The sequence below is a fragment of the Cryptomeria japonica genome, chromosome 7 (genome assembly GCF_030272615.1).
Source record: "Cryptomeria japonica chromosome 7, Sugi_1.0, whole genome shotgun sequence".
Taxonomy (NCBI): Eukaryota; Viridiplantae; Streptophyta; class Pinopsida; order Cupressales; family Cupressaceae; genus Cryptomeria; species Cryptomeria japonica.
In genome coordinates, this window is record NC_081411.1 from 175,990,356 (window position 1) to 176,008,911 (window position 18,556).

Below are 18,556 nucleotides of genomic sequence, written 5' to 3' on the forward strand. Positions count from 1 at the left end.
TTTTCCTTGGTCTGAAACTTTGCTATTGATTAGAATTCAGAGCCTAGAACCCACCAGATTGTGTTGAGATAGATCTAATCTTTGCATGTATTTATACCAATCCTTATATGGAGAATTCCACGGGAATTTTATATGGTATATAAATATTTAGCGAATCCCGCGTAACTATAACACGACTTATGTAATTTTCAAGGTGATTATAGGTCGTCCAAATATGACTTATGTAATTTTTGAGGCAATTATAGGTCGTCCAAATAATTGGTGAATACAATATAGTTGGCGAAAGTTGGGGTGAATGGAGACACGCGTCGGCAAGATGTCGAGCGAATTGGGTCCCCCTGGCTAACAAATCTTCACATGCCTATAGGTGAATTAAGGTCATCTATTAAGGCAACCTCGGAGAGTGTAGGCGAAAAAATTATATTTACCGTGTGTCCACCATATATTGTATTGGTGAAATCATCGCATAGAAACATTTAATTGCATAAAGCCTATGGCGATCAGGCCGTGACTTGGACGGGTATTGATAATGTTTTGGCGACATGGCCACCCCTAGTCGGTACAAAATATTCACCATTTCCAACATGGCCAACGTGAAAAATTCGCCATTAGCAAATCTTCGCCACTAAAGTAATCTCTGGTTGTCTTCAATTATGTTTCCATGATGAATTTTGTCATGATTTATCATGTTATTGCATCAACACTTGGAGGACTCATATTAAGAGCATTACATCATCAAAATGTATAATCATTTCATGCTAGCTTTTCAATTCAATCATTTCATTTTAGATTTAGTCTTTTCCCTACAAGGCTAAGCTCTCTTTCTAATCATTGATGTAGGGTTAATTGCAACTTGGGGCCTGACTTAGGCTAGCCCCTATAAATCCCAACACCATTTTCCTAATCTATTGTGCATGTGCAATCTTAGCAATAGGTTACAGACTGAGTCATGAGGTACACAAGCATAATATAGATAGAGATAGACACAACTAGACAAATTTTAGTAGAAAAGGGTGGGACTAGGGTGTCACACTTTTGTCAACCTAGATTGGGGTGCATAGTGCCATAGTCTAGGTGTTTTAACCTAAAGTTTGGTAAGAAGTTGGCTTGGAAGCTCCTAAGATCAATTTGACCCATGTTTTGCACTTTGAGTTTTGTCAAGACTAGGGCGCCTAGCCATAGTGTCCAACCATTTTAAGCTCAAATTTCAAACAAAGGTTTCTCTTTACATCCCCTTTCCTATTTAGGACATCTTAGTTGGTTCTCATATTTGCTGATTATTGTCACTTTTGCATTATTTAGCCTAGTTCTTGCAATTTCACATCTCAATCATTACCCAATCAACCAAATTACAAAAAAAAAAAGAATCAATTGTTATGCCCAACTCTCCCAAAGGTTTGTAGTTGGGCCTATTGGTTATTCTCCAATATAATTAATGGTATTCAATTGATTCTTAGTTTGCATGTTTAGACTACTGAAACCCATTTCCACCACATTATAGTTATTTAAGTTTAGAATGTAATAATTTTCTCTATTATGGTGCCAAAGTGTGTTTTTGAAACCACTTCAAGGTTGTTTTGATGTTGTATGGTTGACTTAGCCTCTTTTGGGCAAGTTATTGTTGTTGTTAATACTTGTTTAAAGTTATCTATACTTGGGTTTGTTCCGATCTCAGTTTATATCTTTCTTCTTTATTCACACCTCCTTTTTTGGATTGCTATTCTTTATATATTTGTATTTCAATTTTGTTCATATGTTTGTACATTCATACATACTTGAATTTGTTTTCAACATCTAATATCTTTGATTAGTGTCCTTCTAATATATATTTGTATTTCAATTATTTATTTATTTAATATGTATATTCTAATTCCATATATTAGATGATTAGTTGACATCATAGCAACATTTCTTCAATCTACATAATAATAACTTCTTCTTTTAGACTTTATCTTGTAATTTTTTTAATTTATTTTTTTAATGGAGGTCCAGATCTGCGAACACAACAGCCCAGCAAAGGCACAAAGCCCACAAGCCACCAACCCAATGAAGACCTTCACAAAGTAGTTTTTACCATGGGGCATGACCTATAGACTGAAACCATATAGAAAAGTTATCTTAACATTTATTTTCTCTGAAGAAATAAGAGAAATTTAAAAATATAATGTTATTGACCGAGACCTTGCATTAAATTCAAAAACTTTAATTGCGCAAGACTTGCCGTGTCTCTCTTTTATATTTTTCATTGGAATCGACTAACATTTGCTTTGGGATGTAAAACATGGTCGTAATTCACGGCTGTTACACATCGTTCCTTACGCACGCACATGCTATTATGCTCAGACTGGGCCAACCTTTAACGACTTTCTAGCTGCCTCTCACATCATCCTGCCGGAGAGCACAGCCTGTCAGGCACTCAATATATGCATTATGGTCTATGGTGTCGCTAAAAATTGTCGATACACCGAGAATTGCTTGGTGGTCAACAAGATCGTGATTTTTGATTCCTTTCGTGCAAAGTTCGACAACCTCTCACATGATCCACCCTTTTTGTACACAAAAACAGGCTATTGATTCCTCAATATGTGCGTTTACTAGACTCTCACCTTCACCTCCTCAAGAAGAATCCTACTTTCAGTGGGCTATCTTCAATTGTTTCTTCCTGCGAAAGTTCAATCCAGTTCAATGGCATCTACTTCTGCTTCTAACATTGGGCGTCAATCAGAGAATGAGGTTACAAACGCTTCAATGGAGATTGCAGCATCTCCATCGACTTCTCCTATTGCAAAAGTGGTAAGCCTAATTTCATGCTGCTTTGGTTGGTGTTCTCTCTTTCGTTCAATGCGATCAATTCAATCCAATTCCATAGCATCTACATCTAGCAGTAGTAATCAGCCACAGAATATTGCATCTACATCTAGCACTAATAGTCAGCCACAGAGTATGGGATCTACGTCTAGCACTAGCAGTCAGCCACAGAATGAGGTTATAAATCCCTTTCAAGAATTGGCACCATCTTCGTCTACTGCTACATCATTAATGCCAATGAAAAAGTTACCTTACGATGTATTTATTAATCATCGTGGCCCAGATGTCAAACGCACACTCGCAACCAGTCTCTATAATACCCTTCAAGGAATGGGGTTAAGGGCTTTTCTTGATTCAGAAGAGCTTGAATTGGGTGATTCCTTGCCTAGAGAATTAGAAGCAGTGATGCGCCATGCTTCGCTTCATCTCGCTATATTGTCCAAGAGTTATGCCCAATCCCCATGGTGTTTGGCAGAGCTTGCATTCATGCTCAAAACTGGCACCCGCATTGTTCCTGTTTTCTACCATGTTAAGCCTGAGGATGTCCGATATGCAAAAGGAGACTTTGCTGATGCTTTTGCCCGGCACGAACAGAAGCGTAGATACAGCATAGAAAAGCTCCAGGAGTGGAAGAATGCCCTCTACAATGTTTCCTTTAATATCGATCACGTCGTTAATACCCAGGAGTAAGTACCAAATATCTTTATCTTTTTCTTCTGAACCGTCTTCCCCATTCGTTGTATTTTCTAATTTCTGAATTCTGTGTAAGTGTTAAGAGCTTCTGTTTGGTTGTGCTGTTGTTGTATGTGTTTAGTCAGGAGGAAGTTCTGCTCAAGAATATTATTAATTCTATTTTGCAAGTAATAAAAGTTGTGCCATTTGTGGCTGCCAAACATCCAATCGGTTTAGATGAAGCTGTAAAAGACTTTGAAATGACAACACTACAACCTGCTAGACTACATCACACTGTCCAAATTGTGGGAATATGGGGCATGGGAGGTTCTGGGAAAACCACTCTTGCTAAACAATTTTATAACAACATATATAGGACCATGGAAAGGTGCTGTTTTCTATTTGATATCAGAGATGCTGCTACCAGGTGTGTATTGCACAAAAAACAGAAAGAACTGCTGGAGGACCTTGGTCTCAAAGGCGTAGAAATTAACAATATAGAAGAAGGGAAGACTATGCTTGCCAGCCGATTGAGATCTGTTCGGGTGTTGATTATTTTGGATGATGTGGATGATGTGGACCAATTGAATGCTCTGTTGCCTACCACACACTATCTTGGATGGGATAGTATCATTGTTGTTGCTACACGAGAGTTTGAAGTCCTTAGATCTTGGGGGATCAAATTCATATACAAAATGAAACAACTGGATCCACCTCATGCTAGACAACTTTTTTCCTGGCATGCTTTTATGCAACCGTCTCCATATAAAGGGTTTGAGAGTCTGGTTGAGAATTTCATTAGTGTTTGTGATGGACTACCATTATCTTTAAAGGTTTTAGGAGCACATTTACTTGGGAACTCCAACAAAGATTATTGGGATGCTCAATTGGTAAAGATCTCTAGAATACTGCCTCATGACATTAAGAATAAGTTAAAAGTAAGTTATGATGTCTTAGATGATCAAGTGAAGGAGATATTTTTAGATGTTGCATGTTTTTTCATTGGGGAGGAGAAAACATTGGCAATTGATGTTTGGGAAGGATCAAATTGGATTGGTCTTCAAAATTGGGAGAGGCTTCTGAATAAATGTTTAGTTGAGCTTGATGAAAAGAACTGCATTAAAATGCATGATCACTTAAGAGATTTGGGAAGAGAAATTGCAAATCAGCACTCACCTTACCGTCTCTGGTCTCCACAACAGGTTATTAAAGTTTATCAAGAAGAGCATGTGAGTTTCTCACTTTAATTGATACCCACTACTTGACTGGTTAATTGTTTCCAGGAACTATAGCTATTTATATAACCTTTTAATTTGTTTTCATTTTTTTTAAAACGTAATAGAGAATTCGTGTTCGAGGAATAGCATCTAAAACAGCTGCATCCACAAATGAAATTGAGGATTTCCCAAAATGTTCGCCGGGCGGAGAGGTCATAATTAACACAAGAGGAGGATGTTGCAGCCTCCCACCATCTTCAATGGGATTGAAAATTTTTCAGGTCAAAGGAGATTATCATCAAATAATTGGTGATGTGTCAGGAGAGTTGGTGATGCTTCGCTGGTTTAACATTGGCAGTAGCAATCTTCGCTCATTGGGTTCATTGAAAAATTTGAGGGTTTTAGAACTCCACGAAGAAGGCAAGGATAATCACTCATTAGAAGAACTATGGGAGCTTGACAGTGTTGTAAGCATCTTCCTTTTTAACTTGTTTTATCTTTTTATATATTTATAATTGAATATTTTCCATCCATCTCATAGAGAATTCGATGCAGGCTCCTTTGCAGTTAAGAAGGTTAGTTGTTTCTGAATGCACCGGTTTCAAAAAATTGCCAAGTTCAATTGGATGTCTCAGTCATCTGAAAAAACTAGTGGTTAGTGGTCAGATTCAAATGAGGAATCTGCCAAGTGACTTTTGCCTTCTAAAATCACTGGAGCACCTGAAATTAGATTGTCCTGAGCTATCATCACTACCCAGCGATTTTGGCAATTTGACAAACCTGCGGCATCTACAATTGTCTAGTTGTAAAGAAATGAAGATATTGCCAGTGTCTTTTAAGGAGCTCATACTCCTTCAACATTTTCACCTGTCGAATTGTGGTAAACTCACCTTAGAGCCAGATATTTTTGAAAACATGTCAAAACTCGAGTATGTGAACTTTTATAGGTGCAAGCAATTGGAAGAGTTGCCTGCTCACATTACAAATCAGGTCTCCTTGGGAGAGCTCCACTTATATGGTTGCGAGAGGTTGAGGGAGGTTCCAGTGAACATCTGTCAAATGAGCAAGTTGAGAATGCTGGAGATAGGGAGTAAATTGTTGAAAAGCTTGCCCACCTCACTTGGAGATTTGTCCTCCTTGACTACTCTTCAGATTGAATTCTGTCCTGAGCTGCAGTGTCTACCAGACTCTTTGGGTTTTCTCGACCGCTTGGAGATATTACGCATAATCTTTTCAGGAGTGGAACTTTTACCAAATTCAGTTAAGCAACTTTCTAATCTTCATACTCTGCATATATTACAATGTCCAATCAGAGAATTCGAACTAGGAGCAGGGTCGCTTACTTCTTCCTTGTGTAACCTAAACCGGATTTGGCTATCGGATATAGAAGTGCCCATGATTTCTATCTCCCAAGAATGTTGCCCTGCCCTTGAGATTCTTGAAATTGAAGATGATAACAATCTAACAGAGATAGGCATCCTACCACGTACACTTCAATTCCTGGCGATAAAGAGGTGCCCCAAGTTGGAGGCGCTTCCCTGTTTCTCACAATTGACTTCTCTCAACAATTTTGATCTCAGAGATTGCTATGGAGTTAAGAAAATACGAGGTTTAGAACATTGTAGAGCACTTGAGATGTTAAGAGCAGATACCAAGTGGGATGTTGCAGGCATAGATAGTTTGGTGCACCTGAAAAGATTGTGGAGAGTGCGACTCAGAGCAAATAGGAAACCAGGTGTTGAAGCTTGCATTCAAAGTATGAAGGTAATAATAGTTTGTAGGAAATTAGATTTCTATTTATTTTAATTTGATTATAGTTTTGCCATGTCGAAACAAAGAATACATTGTTTAAGTCATACTCGATTTTGCCTAATCCTGATGTGCTTAGAATTTGCAGAAATCAATAGGTGAGATAATAGTATGTACGCAGGCTGTCCCTGATGCGGCCTCCCTTGTAGACTCCTTTGCCTTTCCGACTCGATGTAACATTCGCTCCTTCGCTACCCAGACTCTATGTGACATTCGTACCTTAACTACCCAGAATATTGCATCCGAACCAAAATTGGTGAAGGAGAAATTACCCAGTGGAGATGCCGTTATTCTATGTGCTGTTGTAAATTGTATTGCTCCATGTATGAAACTGAAGGTACATTCAATGTATAAAACAAATACAGTGGAGTTGGAGGAAGGGAGATGGGTATGGATAGGAATCTTCACACAACGTTCTGGGTGGTATACAGCAGAGGATTACAGTATAAGCAGATTGGATTCAGGCGAAGGTGAAGTGGAGAAAGGATTGCTTGTGACGGGATCAGAGAAGACAATTGTGGAGGTTTTCAAGAGATTGTGGACTCTTCTAGGAAATTGACATTGAAATGTTGCATTGCTATTAATATAAGAGATGCAGAGGAGCTTGATTCCCTGCTAGTAATGCTGGCTTGTCATGAAAATTTTCAAACTAGAATGACATTTAATATGTGCGTACTTGGTTATGTAAATTATACAAAGGACTTATGTTCCTGAAATTATCAATCTTACCCATAGCCATGCAAATTGATAGATGGATAAATAAAATGCTGCAGAGTCCATTTCTGGGTTATACTTTCAAATAAATAAATATTTTATGATCATAAATAAATATAGACCAACAGAACTTGAATTTGTGAGATTGCATGTCCCACTGAAACAACTTAATAATGTATCTGCCTATGTGGAAAAAATTAGATACTGATTAGAATGAGAGCCCTGCTTGACGCAGCCGATCAAGATTTTAGCAAGCACTTAAAAGTGTTTGATATACTGAGTTTGAACATCCACATATGGACAAGAGTTCAGCAATTTGAAGACTGAAATAATATTAAGCATACATGTCACATTAACTCATTTTTGTAATGAATTAAATTATATATTAGTAACCACATTTAATGGGTATTTATAATGAATACAAATTTTTAATTAAATTGAAAACTTGCTTTTTAATGAATGTGTCTTTTAAAAAATAATACAAAAGCTTGTTGTCTTTTTTCAGTTACATATTTCAAATTTACATTTCTGCACAAAAATAAATAAATAAAAAATAATAATTAAAAATTAAAAAAATAATTTAAAAAAATAAATAAATCTAGAAGTAAAAATATGAAAGTATAAAGATTTATTTTGTACCAAAAAATCAAGGCAAACATTTCATCATCTAGAATTAACTACACCAATCATAAACATTAGAAAATATATATAATCTAAAATAAAAAACTCTATCAAACCATATTGGCACCTAAATCATGCATGTGATTAGTAAATGTTTGACAAAAAAAATGCATCTCATAAGTACACCATCTTTGTTATGATTAAAAATCACATTATAATTTTAATTCCACAAAATAACTAAAAAAGGCACCCTACAAATATACCATACTTGCAATGTTTTAAAACCACATTATGATGTCCAACCTGAAATAAAATTATGTTGCAGTATAATTTATGGAATTTGTAGATTGTAGCAAGGATACAATTAAGTATTTTCTAGAGTCAACAAGAGATGCCTTAAATTTGCATTCCTTGTGAGATGATTTGGATGAGTTTTCAAGCTAATATTAAGACACAGTGATTATTAGTATAAAGAGATGTTTCAAAATAAGTCTATAGGGGCCTCTATAATACAACATACAACCTACTCTTGAAATTTTATAACACTACCTAAATCTTTTAAAGCCTACAACTATGAGTGAGAGAGATACTCAACTTTGGCATCCTATAAAACTCGATACAAAAATTAACTAAAATAATAGATATTCAATACCTTATCTCTTGCAAATCACCAAAAACAAAATAGACAAGGTTTGGCATTGGAGAAGCTCTTCTTTGAAAAGATTAATGTTTCCGTAAATAATCAAAACATGGTTGGATCAAGTGACCTTAACACCAAGTTTAAACTGAAAAACATTTCACACTTTAAAAAAAAGAAAAGAAAAAAGAAAGAAAGAAAAGTAATGACCCTTAAGACCAATCTTTTTTCTCTACAAATTTATACCAATGGAGATCGCACCCTTTCATTAAACTAAAAGAAAAAAATAGTCCTAGCTAAAAAGAGAGAACATTAAAACTTAGGTGCTCTCAATGACTTTTGTGTTCTCTCTATCTACACAAGAGACAAAAGATTCTAATGAGATCTTATAAAGTAGGCATACATCTCGATAATGTTTCTTGACAAACCTTCCTTCATTAGGCATATGGCCTGCTCTAGTCGCTTGTCCTTCATAGTTATTTCGATGCGAACTTTATCCCCTATTAGGCCAATAGTCAAATATTTCTTCAAATTTTTAACTGCAGCAATCATGATACCTTAGTAGGTTGAATTGACCATCCCCTTTACTACTTTTTCTACCCATTCATGATTTCTTGATGCATGGACTATATTGTATGTAAAGTTCTCCAGCAACTCTACATTGTGTGTGTGAGCTTGTTTCAAGATCATTCTCACCACATATTTTTCCACATCACCATTGATCTTGAAGACTTCCCTAAGTTGTTCTTTAATTTACTAGGAATTGCAGCCATACTCACATTCCCTGATTGTAAGATATTCATCATCACAAGAGCTAGCTGCAATAGCCAAGATCACCATTTTTTTCTTTATGTTTGTCGCTATGGATCAAGCCACATTTAAACATGAGGCACCTTCAATGCATTTTGATTGAGGTGATCATAGGGGCATGGTGATATGAAAGAGAGATCGCTTGCTATTGGCATGCTTTAATCATTATACCAGTGTCCCTAAGTGCTACCCAGAGGTCACATCATATCATTAATGATCGAGGGAAAGGTCGAGTGAGAGTTCCAAAATCGTCCATTTTTTACAATGTCTTTATTGATGATGCATTGGAGAGGCCCCAAAGAAAGGTAGAGATCGCATGATACAAAATGTACCATTTGATCAATACCTCTGTTGATCAAATGAGGAAGGGCATTTGTGATTGTGTTTGTGGGACCTGTTTTAGCTATGCCTCTTGTTTCATTGGTTGGGCCTTCTCCTTAATTTATCACAACTTAGGAGACCTCTCCCATGAAGCACAATGCCATTGAGCCTTCTCAATTTTTTATTCCTAGCCTCCATCTACGTGGAAACCACTGTGTGGGTGAGCATAAGTGTCATTAATGGGTGATGGTTCAAGAGCGTGAGGCCGCTTTGGAGGTTGCAAGTGAATCATTGGTGTCTTCTCCTACCTCTGTTGTTTTTGTTGCTACTCCCATTCTTGTTGCTTCTACTATCCCTATGCTTGCTTCATCTACTATGTTGTTGCCACCTGCTCCATGGACCACTGATGAACCTCACCCCAAAAGTATTCAATTTTTCATTGTTCCTTCCTTGGACCCTCCCATCATTATTTCCTTGCCTAATGTTACTCCATTTTCCCAGCCCATTGACTTGCTGCATACATAGGTTGTGTCCAGTGCAACTTTGTCTTCTTTTCCTATTTCATAACCACTTTTGCATCAGAGTTTTCCTAGGGTACTTGAGCCTATTACAATTGATTGATGGCTTTTAGGTCTCAATAGAAATCTAAGTGAAATTTTGAATAGGGCTCGATGCTTGAATGTCATCGTCGAAAGTCAGCTCTGGTGACTTCAGTTTTAGTTTCTTTGCTTGTTTTAGTGTCTGTTTCTTTATTTCCTATTTTTTTTGTTTAAGAGGTTCCACCTTCTCTGGAATTTATCTTCACCTTTTTTTGAAGTGCGGTGATGTGACTCCCATTTCACCACCTTGGATTGAGCCACCTACCTCTTCTATTGAGGAGCATTTATTTGAATCCTTAGAGGATATTCTGACATTGTATATGATCTTGACACAATGGTTGACCTGGCTAACCTCTCAAGAGCTTCTAGATGAGAATGTGGACGTTGCATCATCCCTGGCTCTTATTGTTGGTGTTGCACCCGATGTTGCCTTCACAAGCTGTCCCTCATCTATCTTTTCCTCCCTTCTTGTATGATCAAGATTGGGAGGATGATGACCTAATCGGTGGTGACTACTAGGACAGTACTCTCTTTATATTTTAGATTAGGGTGTGCCTATCCATGTTCTCACATGCTTGCTTTATATGTTTGTTACCTCTTGAAGGACCCAAGTTACTCAGTTAATGCTTAGAAATAGGGGATTACCTATCATACCCTTATTCTATTTGTTACACCTTGATTTTTAATATCAGGGGATGATGCAAAGTGTTCGGGGCATTTAGGCTTTCTTCTATGTTGACCTGATTTTTCTTTTTATTCTTTCTCTTCATGTGCCTTCTTAATATGATTCGTAAAGTTTGACACCATGATGAAATAATCATATGTAGCTATATATATTCTCTCACCTCACTCCTATGTGTTCTAATATTGAATCAATGGATATTGCTATGCCTTGTGTTTTTGTTGATGTTGTAGGTCTTATGTGTCATCCATCAAAGATGACATTCCATAGAAACATCTCATCATGTTGATGTGACGTAGTAGCTCTTCTCCTTAGAATGACATGTGTTTCACGCATACCATTCTAAGGGGGCCCTTTCATATATTTACATTTCTATATTTCAATTATGCTTTTGCAAATGATCTCTTTTTATCTATTGCATTTGTGCGGGTGATCTGATCCACTTGATCTCTTTTTTTTGTTGCCTTTGTGGGGCCCAATCCACTTGATCTTTATTGTTGGCACCTTTGTGGGGACCAACCCACTTAATCTTAATCATTTTGTTAGGGCCAAACTACTATCTATCTATGGTCACCATATCACATGGCTATCTAGCATAACATAACTTGGAACCCATATTGACAATTTTTTTTATCTCAATTTTCACTATTTTGTTATCTTAGTGTCCGATTGTATCGTTTTATCATAATTTTTTTCTTTTTCATCCAACATGTTTGTTTACAGCTAAGATTTTTTGATGAAATAGCCTAGCAACATCTTACAAAGGTTTAGGTCTCTTCCTTGGGGGAAACTTTGCATAGTTACAAGATTCTACTTCCCCTTTCATATCTTGGTAAAATCTCTATACTTTATCTCACATCTTGTGATAGTAATATTCTTGCGAAAGGGGGAGCAAAATGTAGTGTCATAAATTACACCCTGTACAATTTCATGCTACATAAGCACCTTTGCTTTACACTGAATGGAGACCTTCACCTTTTTGTCCTTTTGTCCACATGGCTTTCCCTATCACCCACTATTTTTGTATTTTCTTCAACCCCATTAACTGTCTAACATGCGGACTCTATCATATTGCAGACATGTCCATGCGCTACACTAGCATCTCGCAAATATGTAATCCATAGGTAGCTATTTGATCATTACTCCTACATTTGATAGAGTTTGTAATGTCCCTCTTAATGACCACCAATGCCCATTTTTCTTCTTGCATGTATATCCTCCCTCTTGGGATTCATTTGACCACTCTAGCAACTCATTTTTGAATTCTCTACCTGGAAGATAATTCTCATTGTTCTACACCACTGAATCTTTCTAGTGATACTTTCTAGAAATATTGGTTATTCTTTAAGCTTAAGGAGGATTTGGTGCTTCATCTTATTTACTCAACGAGCTCTTGGCTTTGGGTGTGGAAGGGGAGTTCTTCTTTCCTCTCCTTTGTTATCTCCATTAGCATATTTACATTGTTATTTGATTTTTATTTCTATTATTGGTTTATCTATCAATCTTGGTTTCTTGTGGAGGTTGAAACACCAAAATAGAGGTCTAACTATAGAAAAACTCTAAACACAACCCCAATATTTTTCCTTTTTCTTGTGTGCAAGCTAGGTTAGTGAAGAGCTCTTTGATGGAAGCTTCAATCATGGACCAATTATGAGATTTATGTTCTTCTTCTCTATTTCTTTTATTCTTTTTCATTTCTATAGTCATTTCCTATTCTCTATCACGTATTTATCTTATTTTATTATATCTAGAGCATATATTTGTCATTTTGTGCTCTCTATACAAAAATTCATACTTTGTTTGTATGAGATGCTAGTGTGTTTCCCTAATCATCTAAGACCTACACATGCATCCTCATACAAAGAGTTTGTGAAGGGTATTAGAAAAACTCTATGACATATTCAATGTTATCTACAATGTACTTAATAGCCTTAGGCTTTGTACTCATTGTGAGTGTAGAGGTAGATTAGTGAGGCCCCAAGAAGTTGTTATCTGCCTATCATTGTGGTTCATTTTCCCCCTCTACACAAGAACTCTCAAATAAATAATCATCTTATATAGGTCATGTGAACTAAAAATTACATTTAAGAGAAAGATGAAAGTATACAAATTCTCTTTATTCTCTAAAATAAAATGTGTTTTGTTTTAAATTACTATTACAGAATTTAGACTTTAAAAATTATAATCAAAGATACAAAATAAATTATAAGAATAAATATAGAAAAAAATATCATATTCTTTGATATATTATCATTTGTATCATTCAATCTAAAAAGACTATATTAATTATGAAGAGGAAAGAATACAATATTTTTTTTGTAATCTAGTTGGAAATTTAAAATTATGCATCTTTTCAAATTTATATATGTTGCTTTGACCAAATAAAGAAAATTATGGAACCTAGTACTTTCAAGTAAAAAACTATAGGTTAATTGTCACTAGTTAAAATGGGCATAAAAACTCTTAAAGATAAATAGCAAACATTTTACCATGCCTTTATACCAATTTTTTAAATATTATTGTGTTTGAGTATTAATCTTGATGCTAGATTGAGTAGTATGATTTGAAATGTGGCTTGAAGGATACTTTCTCAAGATTTTCAAAAGTATTGTATTTAATTTTAATTTTTCTATACAACATTAAAATATCTAATATGCAAATAGATAATAAATGCAAATAAATGATGAATGTCAGATAATTTTATATGGTCCACACTACTCTTCTATTGATAAATTACAAGTATGATGGATAAACACCTATGGGTATTACATGTGCTCTACATTGTCCTTCCATTGTATACACTACTTTGGAGGAAAGATGAGTGAATTAAATTTTATACAGAGGTCTCACATTACACCTACTATGATACCATATATTAAATGAGAAAATAACAAAGAACCGCATTGAATCTTTTTTGTAAGCTATCTTTTAGGTAGTTAAATATTTTTGCTAATATGATCTCACATTGAATCCAATATTTCATCTTTCATCTTGGCCTCTTTCCTAAATTATTCATTAGGTTTACTTTGGTTCCACTTTCCTTTTAATTTTCTTATCCCTTTCCATTGCTCTTGCTAGCCTCTTTGTACTTATCTTCTTTTTCTTTTGATTATACTATTTATTATAAAATTAGCAACGAATGGTGTTTAATAAAATAGGATGACCACTCCAATCACAAAGGAGAAAGACAGTAATCAAGTTTTATTTCCAACTTTCTTTGTATGGTTTTCGTTTCCCATCTTTTTTTATATGATTTGTCTATTTTTTCCCTTTTTCTTTTGAAGGATGTTAAATTGCTTACCACTTACCTTTATCTTCACCCCCTTGCATTCATAATTCTCTCATCTACTCCTTTTTCTATCTGTTCTACTACCTTTCTATCTCTCTAGGACGTTCTGCATCTTAACTCTTTTGAGGCATTCTCTTTCCATCTTCCCTTCCTATGTTTGTTTCTAGTTATAATCTTGCCGCTCTCCTAACTATTATACATTTCTTATCTTAGTTTTATCTCCTTTTTTTTCCTTTGATTCCATCCTTCCTCCTAATCATTGCACATTTTGAGATCTATTAAATGCACTTTACTATTGTTAAAGAGATATGTGGTTGTATTTGTGTACAATAATTTATGATTAACTCAATATTTTGTCTCTTTAGTTGTGTAATTTTATCCACAAGGATTTACCTACATATATTTGGTGTTTATTTTTGTTTCTTCATTATTATATTAATTATATTAACTTAATCATGCACTTAATCAAGTGAAATCACTATTTTGTTGTTAAATTATTTTTGGATTCAATTGTGTTAGAATTTTTGCAACACTATTTTGTTGATATTTTCGCTATGTTGTTTACATTGTTAATCAAAAAAAAAAATAACCCTTGTCTCAACAATACAACTAAACATCATGCATTCTACTAAAGATCAAATTGACATCATTCATGGATAGAAGTATCTATGAACCATCTGATCGTACAAAGATGAAACATGTAGACAAGAATCCTATAAAAAAAAGGCTTTTGATTGCACAATCAACCAAAAGATGTCACATCACTCACCATGCACAAATAAAATCTATAATTGTAAAAATTGAACTCACAATGCTCAAGATTAAACCCAACAACTTTATTTGCAAGCTCTAATTTTAAGATAGTCGTCATACCAAGAACACAAAATTTTTGAACTACAACATATTTATTGTTCATGACATCAATAATATTATTCTATTAGCATCGTAATATTCTACGTCTAAATAAGATTATTATTGGAATCTGTGGCATCATAATAATACTATCCCAGATCCATCCACCATTGCAAACAACAATTTTTGTTTGTCTTGATATACGACCTAAATTAGACAAACCAGCGACAAAACCGAAGCATTCGGATTTTTTTCGTAAGCACCGCTGGTGCGTAGTTTTCATATCTTATCTTCGAGATCAAGGCGACCAATGTATTCGAGATCAATACCCCCATAATAAAGAAACTCTCCAATCCTCAACCCTGCAGTGATAGAGGTGATGCCTGGATATGAGAAAAGTGCCACTGTTTCCCCATTTTCATTTACGGCCACAACGCTCGATTCTTTGACTAGGGTTGCATCTATCACACCTGGCGCCATAGCCGCCATCGCTACAATCACATGCCTCAGATAAGGGTATCTTACCATCGTCCTGCCCAAAAGGCTCCAGCTCTGAAAAAATTATACAGATATCAAGAACCCGACTTAGCATTTATAAAAATTATACAAATTCCATAGTAATCATATTAAAAATACCGTTGGAAGTGCAATCCAGAAGATGCCTTGTCCGTCATAACGGATGTTATCAGGAAATCCGGGAAGCCTGTCAATGAACGATTCCGTGTTGCCTCTATTGGGCCCTTCCAGCCAGAATTTCCGACACCGGAACCTGCAATTTGCAGTTTTACTTTCAATCTCCATAGAAAACATAAGCGGAATTTAATGAAAAACTGGTAATGCAATCCTCACATATTGTAAAAGTTAGTGTTGAAATAGATTATACTACTGACATCGATGTTTCACAGTAGACGAGGAAGTCCTGCTTGGGGGAGAGTGCAACTCCATTGGCAAAATATAGTTCTTTGAGAAGAACACTAGTAGTGTTGGTTGCAGGATCATATTTGAGCAGCCGGCCACGAGGTCGACCCTCTATGATATCTAATGCATGGATATCCAATCCGTATTTGTAGCTGGCGTCTGTGAAGTAGACGACCCCATCTTTGCCTACATCTACTCCATCTGCGAGCCTTCCAATTCCCAATTCTTCATATTTCATAATTGCTTAAAAGACACAAACATCCCTCTCAATCTAGAAGTCGGTAAACTATGTTGAAGAAAGACAAGAAAAGTGGGTTACCTGTAAGGCAATCCATCTGCTTCCTCAGAGAGAAGCTCCACTTTCTCTTGTGTCACATTTAGGAGTCCCTGCAGCCCACAAAAAAATTTTGAAATTCATTTTTTTTGTTCAATTAAAATCAACTTACAAGACAGAGACATAAAGAGACAGAGAGAGAGACCCTGGAAGCCTCGCAGACTAATAACTCTCCATGAAGGCCAAAAGCAATCCCCAAAGGACGGCCTCCAACATATGCCCACTTCTCGACCTGCAGAGAGGAGTATGAGTCGTTGCTTGCAAAGGAGATGCGTTTAACCCATCCATCTGCACAAGCCGTATAGATTCTTCCCTCAGAGTCAACTGCCAGATCTTCTGGTCCTGACACCTGCCCAAAAGCAAGTTTTAATGCAGAGTGGAGCTTCTTGTTGTAAGACAAAACTCCAACTCGCTCTGGAGGCGGAGGAAGGTCAACAGGGAGTGGATCTATTGGAGACACGCTCAAAAGAGCATTCCACCCTACACCTAAACACACACATATGACACATACTTTTGCTGCTACCAGTTTCAGTCCCATATTTTTTCATACAACGCTTAGGGACTTCCAATTCAACAAAATGCCAGGTTTATGTATTATGTGAGCTCAACTTTTCAAATAATTTGGAAAGAAGCGGACAACCCTGCCGGCTCTTGTTAACCGGTGGATGGTTTTATATATGCTATGGGCCCACTTTTTTGGCAGCGTTTAAACAGCATTCATGATGAACAATAGAGACAAGGATGTATAGAGATTCATATTATAACTGATAGCTATTAGAAGTATGTAAATGTCAGGTGTGGCGAGCAGATTGGTACTGGTTGAGTGCTTTTTAATTGTCCTCTATTTTGATGTTTGAGAAGAGGTAAGTTTATAATGACTGTTAATCAGAATAAAAAATTTAATATGCTGTCCTAATATTGAATAAAATAGTAATAGTCCTAAATACTGGAGTTGAACCTCCTGAATTCAGTAAAGATACGAATTTTATTTTACATTTTTGTTATTGATACCTCTTATCTATCATTCAAGATGGAAGCAATTAAAAATAAAGAAAAAATTAAGAATAGTGGGCACAAAAGGCTATTACTAGTGAGTGCAGGAAAGGAAGGGCTTCCCCAATCTTATTATTGTTTAGACAAAAAAAAAAAATTATAGTTGAAAATTCTACCTTTTGAGTGAAAAGTAATCTTAGGTATATAAAGAATCTCAATAAGAAGGGAGTTGAGTTTATTTATTCTATTATCTAAATGAACTTTCAGGAATTTAATTTTTATTTTTCTTTTTTTTCAACTATTTTTTATGGGCGTGTGCATAAAGATGGTGGTCAGAAAAATGGACACCACCTAAAAAAAATTTGGAAAAACAGGCAGCGCATACGCGATTTTAAAATTTCAAATTCCCGCGTACGCGCTTAGGTTTGTTCTTTCTAAGCCTATAACAGGTAGCCCGTATGTGCTGCTTTTAAGAAAATGAGCGCGTACGCGCTACACCTAGGAAAATTAGCGCATACGCGCTGCTTATAGGAAAATGAGCGCATACGTGCTAATAATCCAAATAAAACCGCGTATGTGGTGCCTGGTAAAAAAAGTTTTTTTTAAAAAACTTGGTCTCATTTACCCGTAAAGCGCATTTTTTACTTTGTTTTTCCCCATTTTCTAACCTAAACCATGAACGGGGTGCTAAATTTGTCCTCCAGGCTATGGATCAAGGTTAGTTTTTATTTATTTTTGTCTTTCTTTTTGGTTTATGCAATTTGTTTTACATTTTGAATTTAATTTCATTAATTTTGATTAGGTTTTTTCATTTTTTGTTACAAAAACCAGATTCTTCTAATCCAGAACAAGAACAACCAAATGCACCTCCTGAAAAACCACAAGAACAACCAAATGCACCTCCTGAAAACACACAAGAACAACCCCCAATTCCTCCTTTTGACAGCACAACCGAAACACAGGAAGAATTAATTAATCAGTTAGGACAAAATACATCTAAAATCAATAGACTGATTGTAAAATTGAAAACTTCTGAACTTGACCATCATCAATCCCTTGCCACTAGCCTAAAAACATTAGCTAGTGGTGCCATGGTTGTTTCCATAGAAATTACCAAATGGGGAAGCTTTAGGGATAGGTGTCATCAATTCTATGCCAATGGGCTATCATACGATGGAGTAAAAAACAAAAATATTTCTAAACAATAAATATATGCCTTTTTTGTTGATCCCAAAACTGGTCAGTCATTACCTCTTAATGCAAAGAGGTTTCCCATGCAT

The 18,556-nt window shown here is 35.8% G+C and overlaps 2 protein-coding genes across 2 annotated transcripts; one reads left to right on the forward strand and one right to left on the reverse strand.

Moving 5' to 3' along the window:
- Positions 1 to 2,517: 2,517 nt before the first annotated feature.
- On the forward strand, positions 2,518 to 7,285 carry LOC131062398 (disease resistance protein RUN1). Its single transcript, XM_057996048.2, has 5 exons — positions 2,518 to 3,494; positions 3,623 to 4,709; positions 4,823 to 5,164; positions 5,253 to 6,461; positions 6,595 to 7,285. Exons 1-5 carry the CDS (start codon positions 2,686 to 2,688, stop codon positions 7,063 to 7,065), a joined length of 3,918 nt encoding a protein of 1,305 aa, XP_057852031.2. The 5' UTR covers positions 2,518 to 2,685; the 3' UTR covers positions 7,066 to 7,285.
- Positions 7,286 to 15,033: 7,748 nt separating this feature from the next.
- Positions 15,034 to 16,911, reverse strand: LOC131062374 (protein STRICTOSIDINE SYNTHASE-LIKE 5). The gene is made up of 5 exons (XM_057996008.2): positions 16,429 to 16,911; positions 16,269 to 16,336; positions 15,922 to 16,158; positions 15,668 to 15,800; positions 15,034 to 15,583 (listed from the first exon to the last, which is right to left on the reverse strand). Exons 1-5 carry the CDS (start codon positions 16,819 to 16,821, stop codon positions 15,311 to 15,313), a joined length of 1,104 nt encoding a protein of 367 aa, XP_057851991.1. The 5' UTR covers positions 16,822 to 16,911; the 3' UTR covers positions 15,034 to 15,310.
- Between the last annotated feature and the right edge of the window lie 1,645 nt (positions 16,912 to 18,556).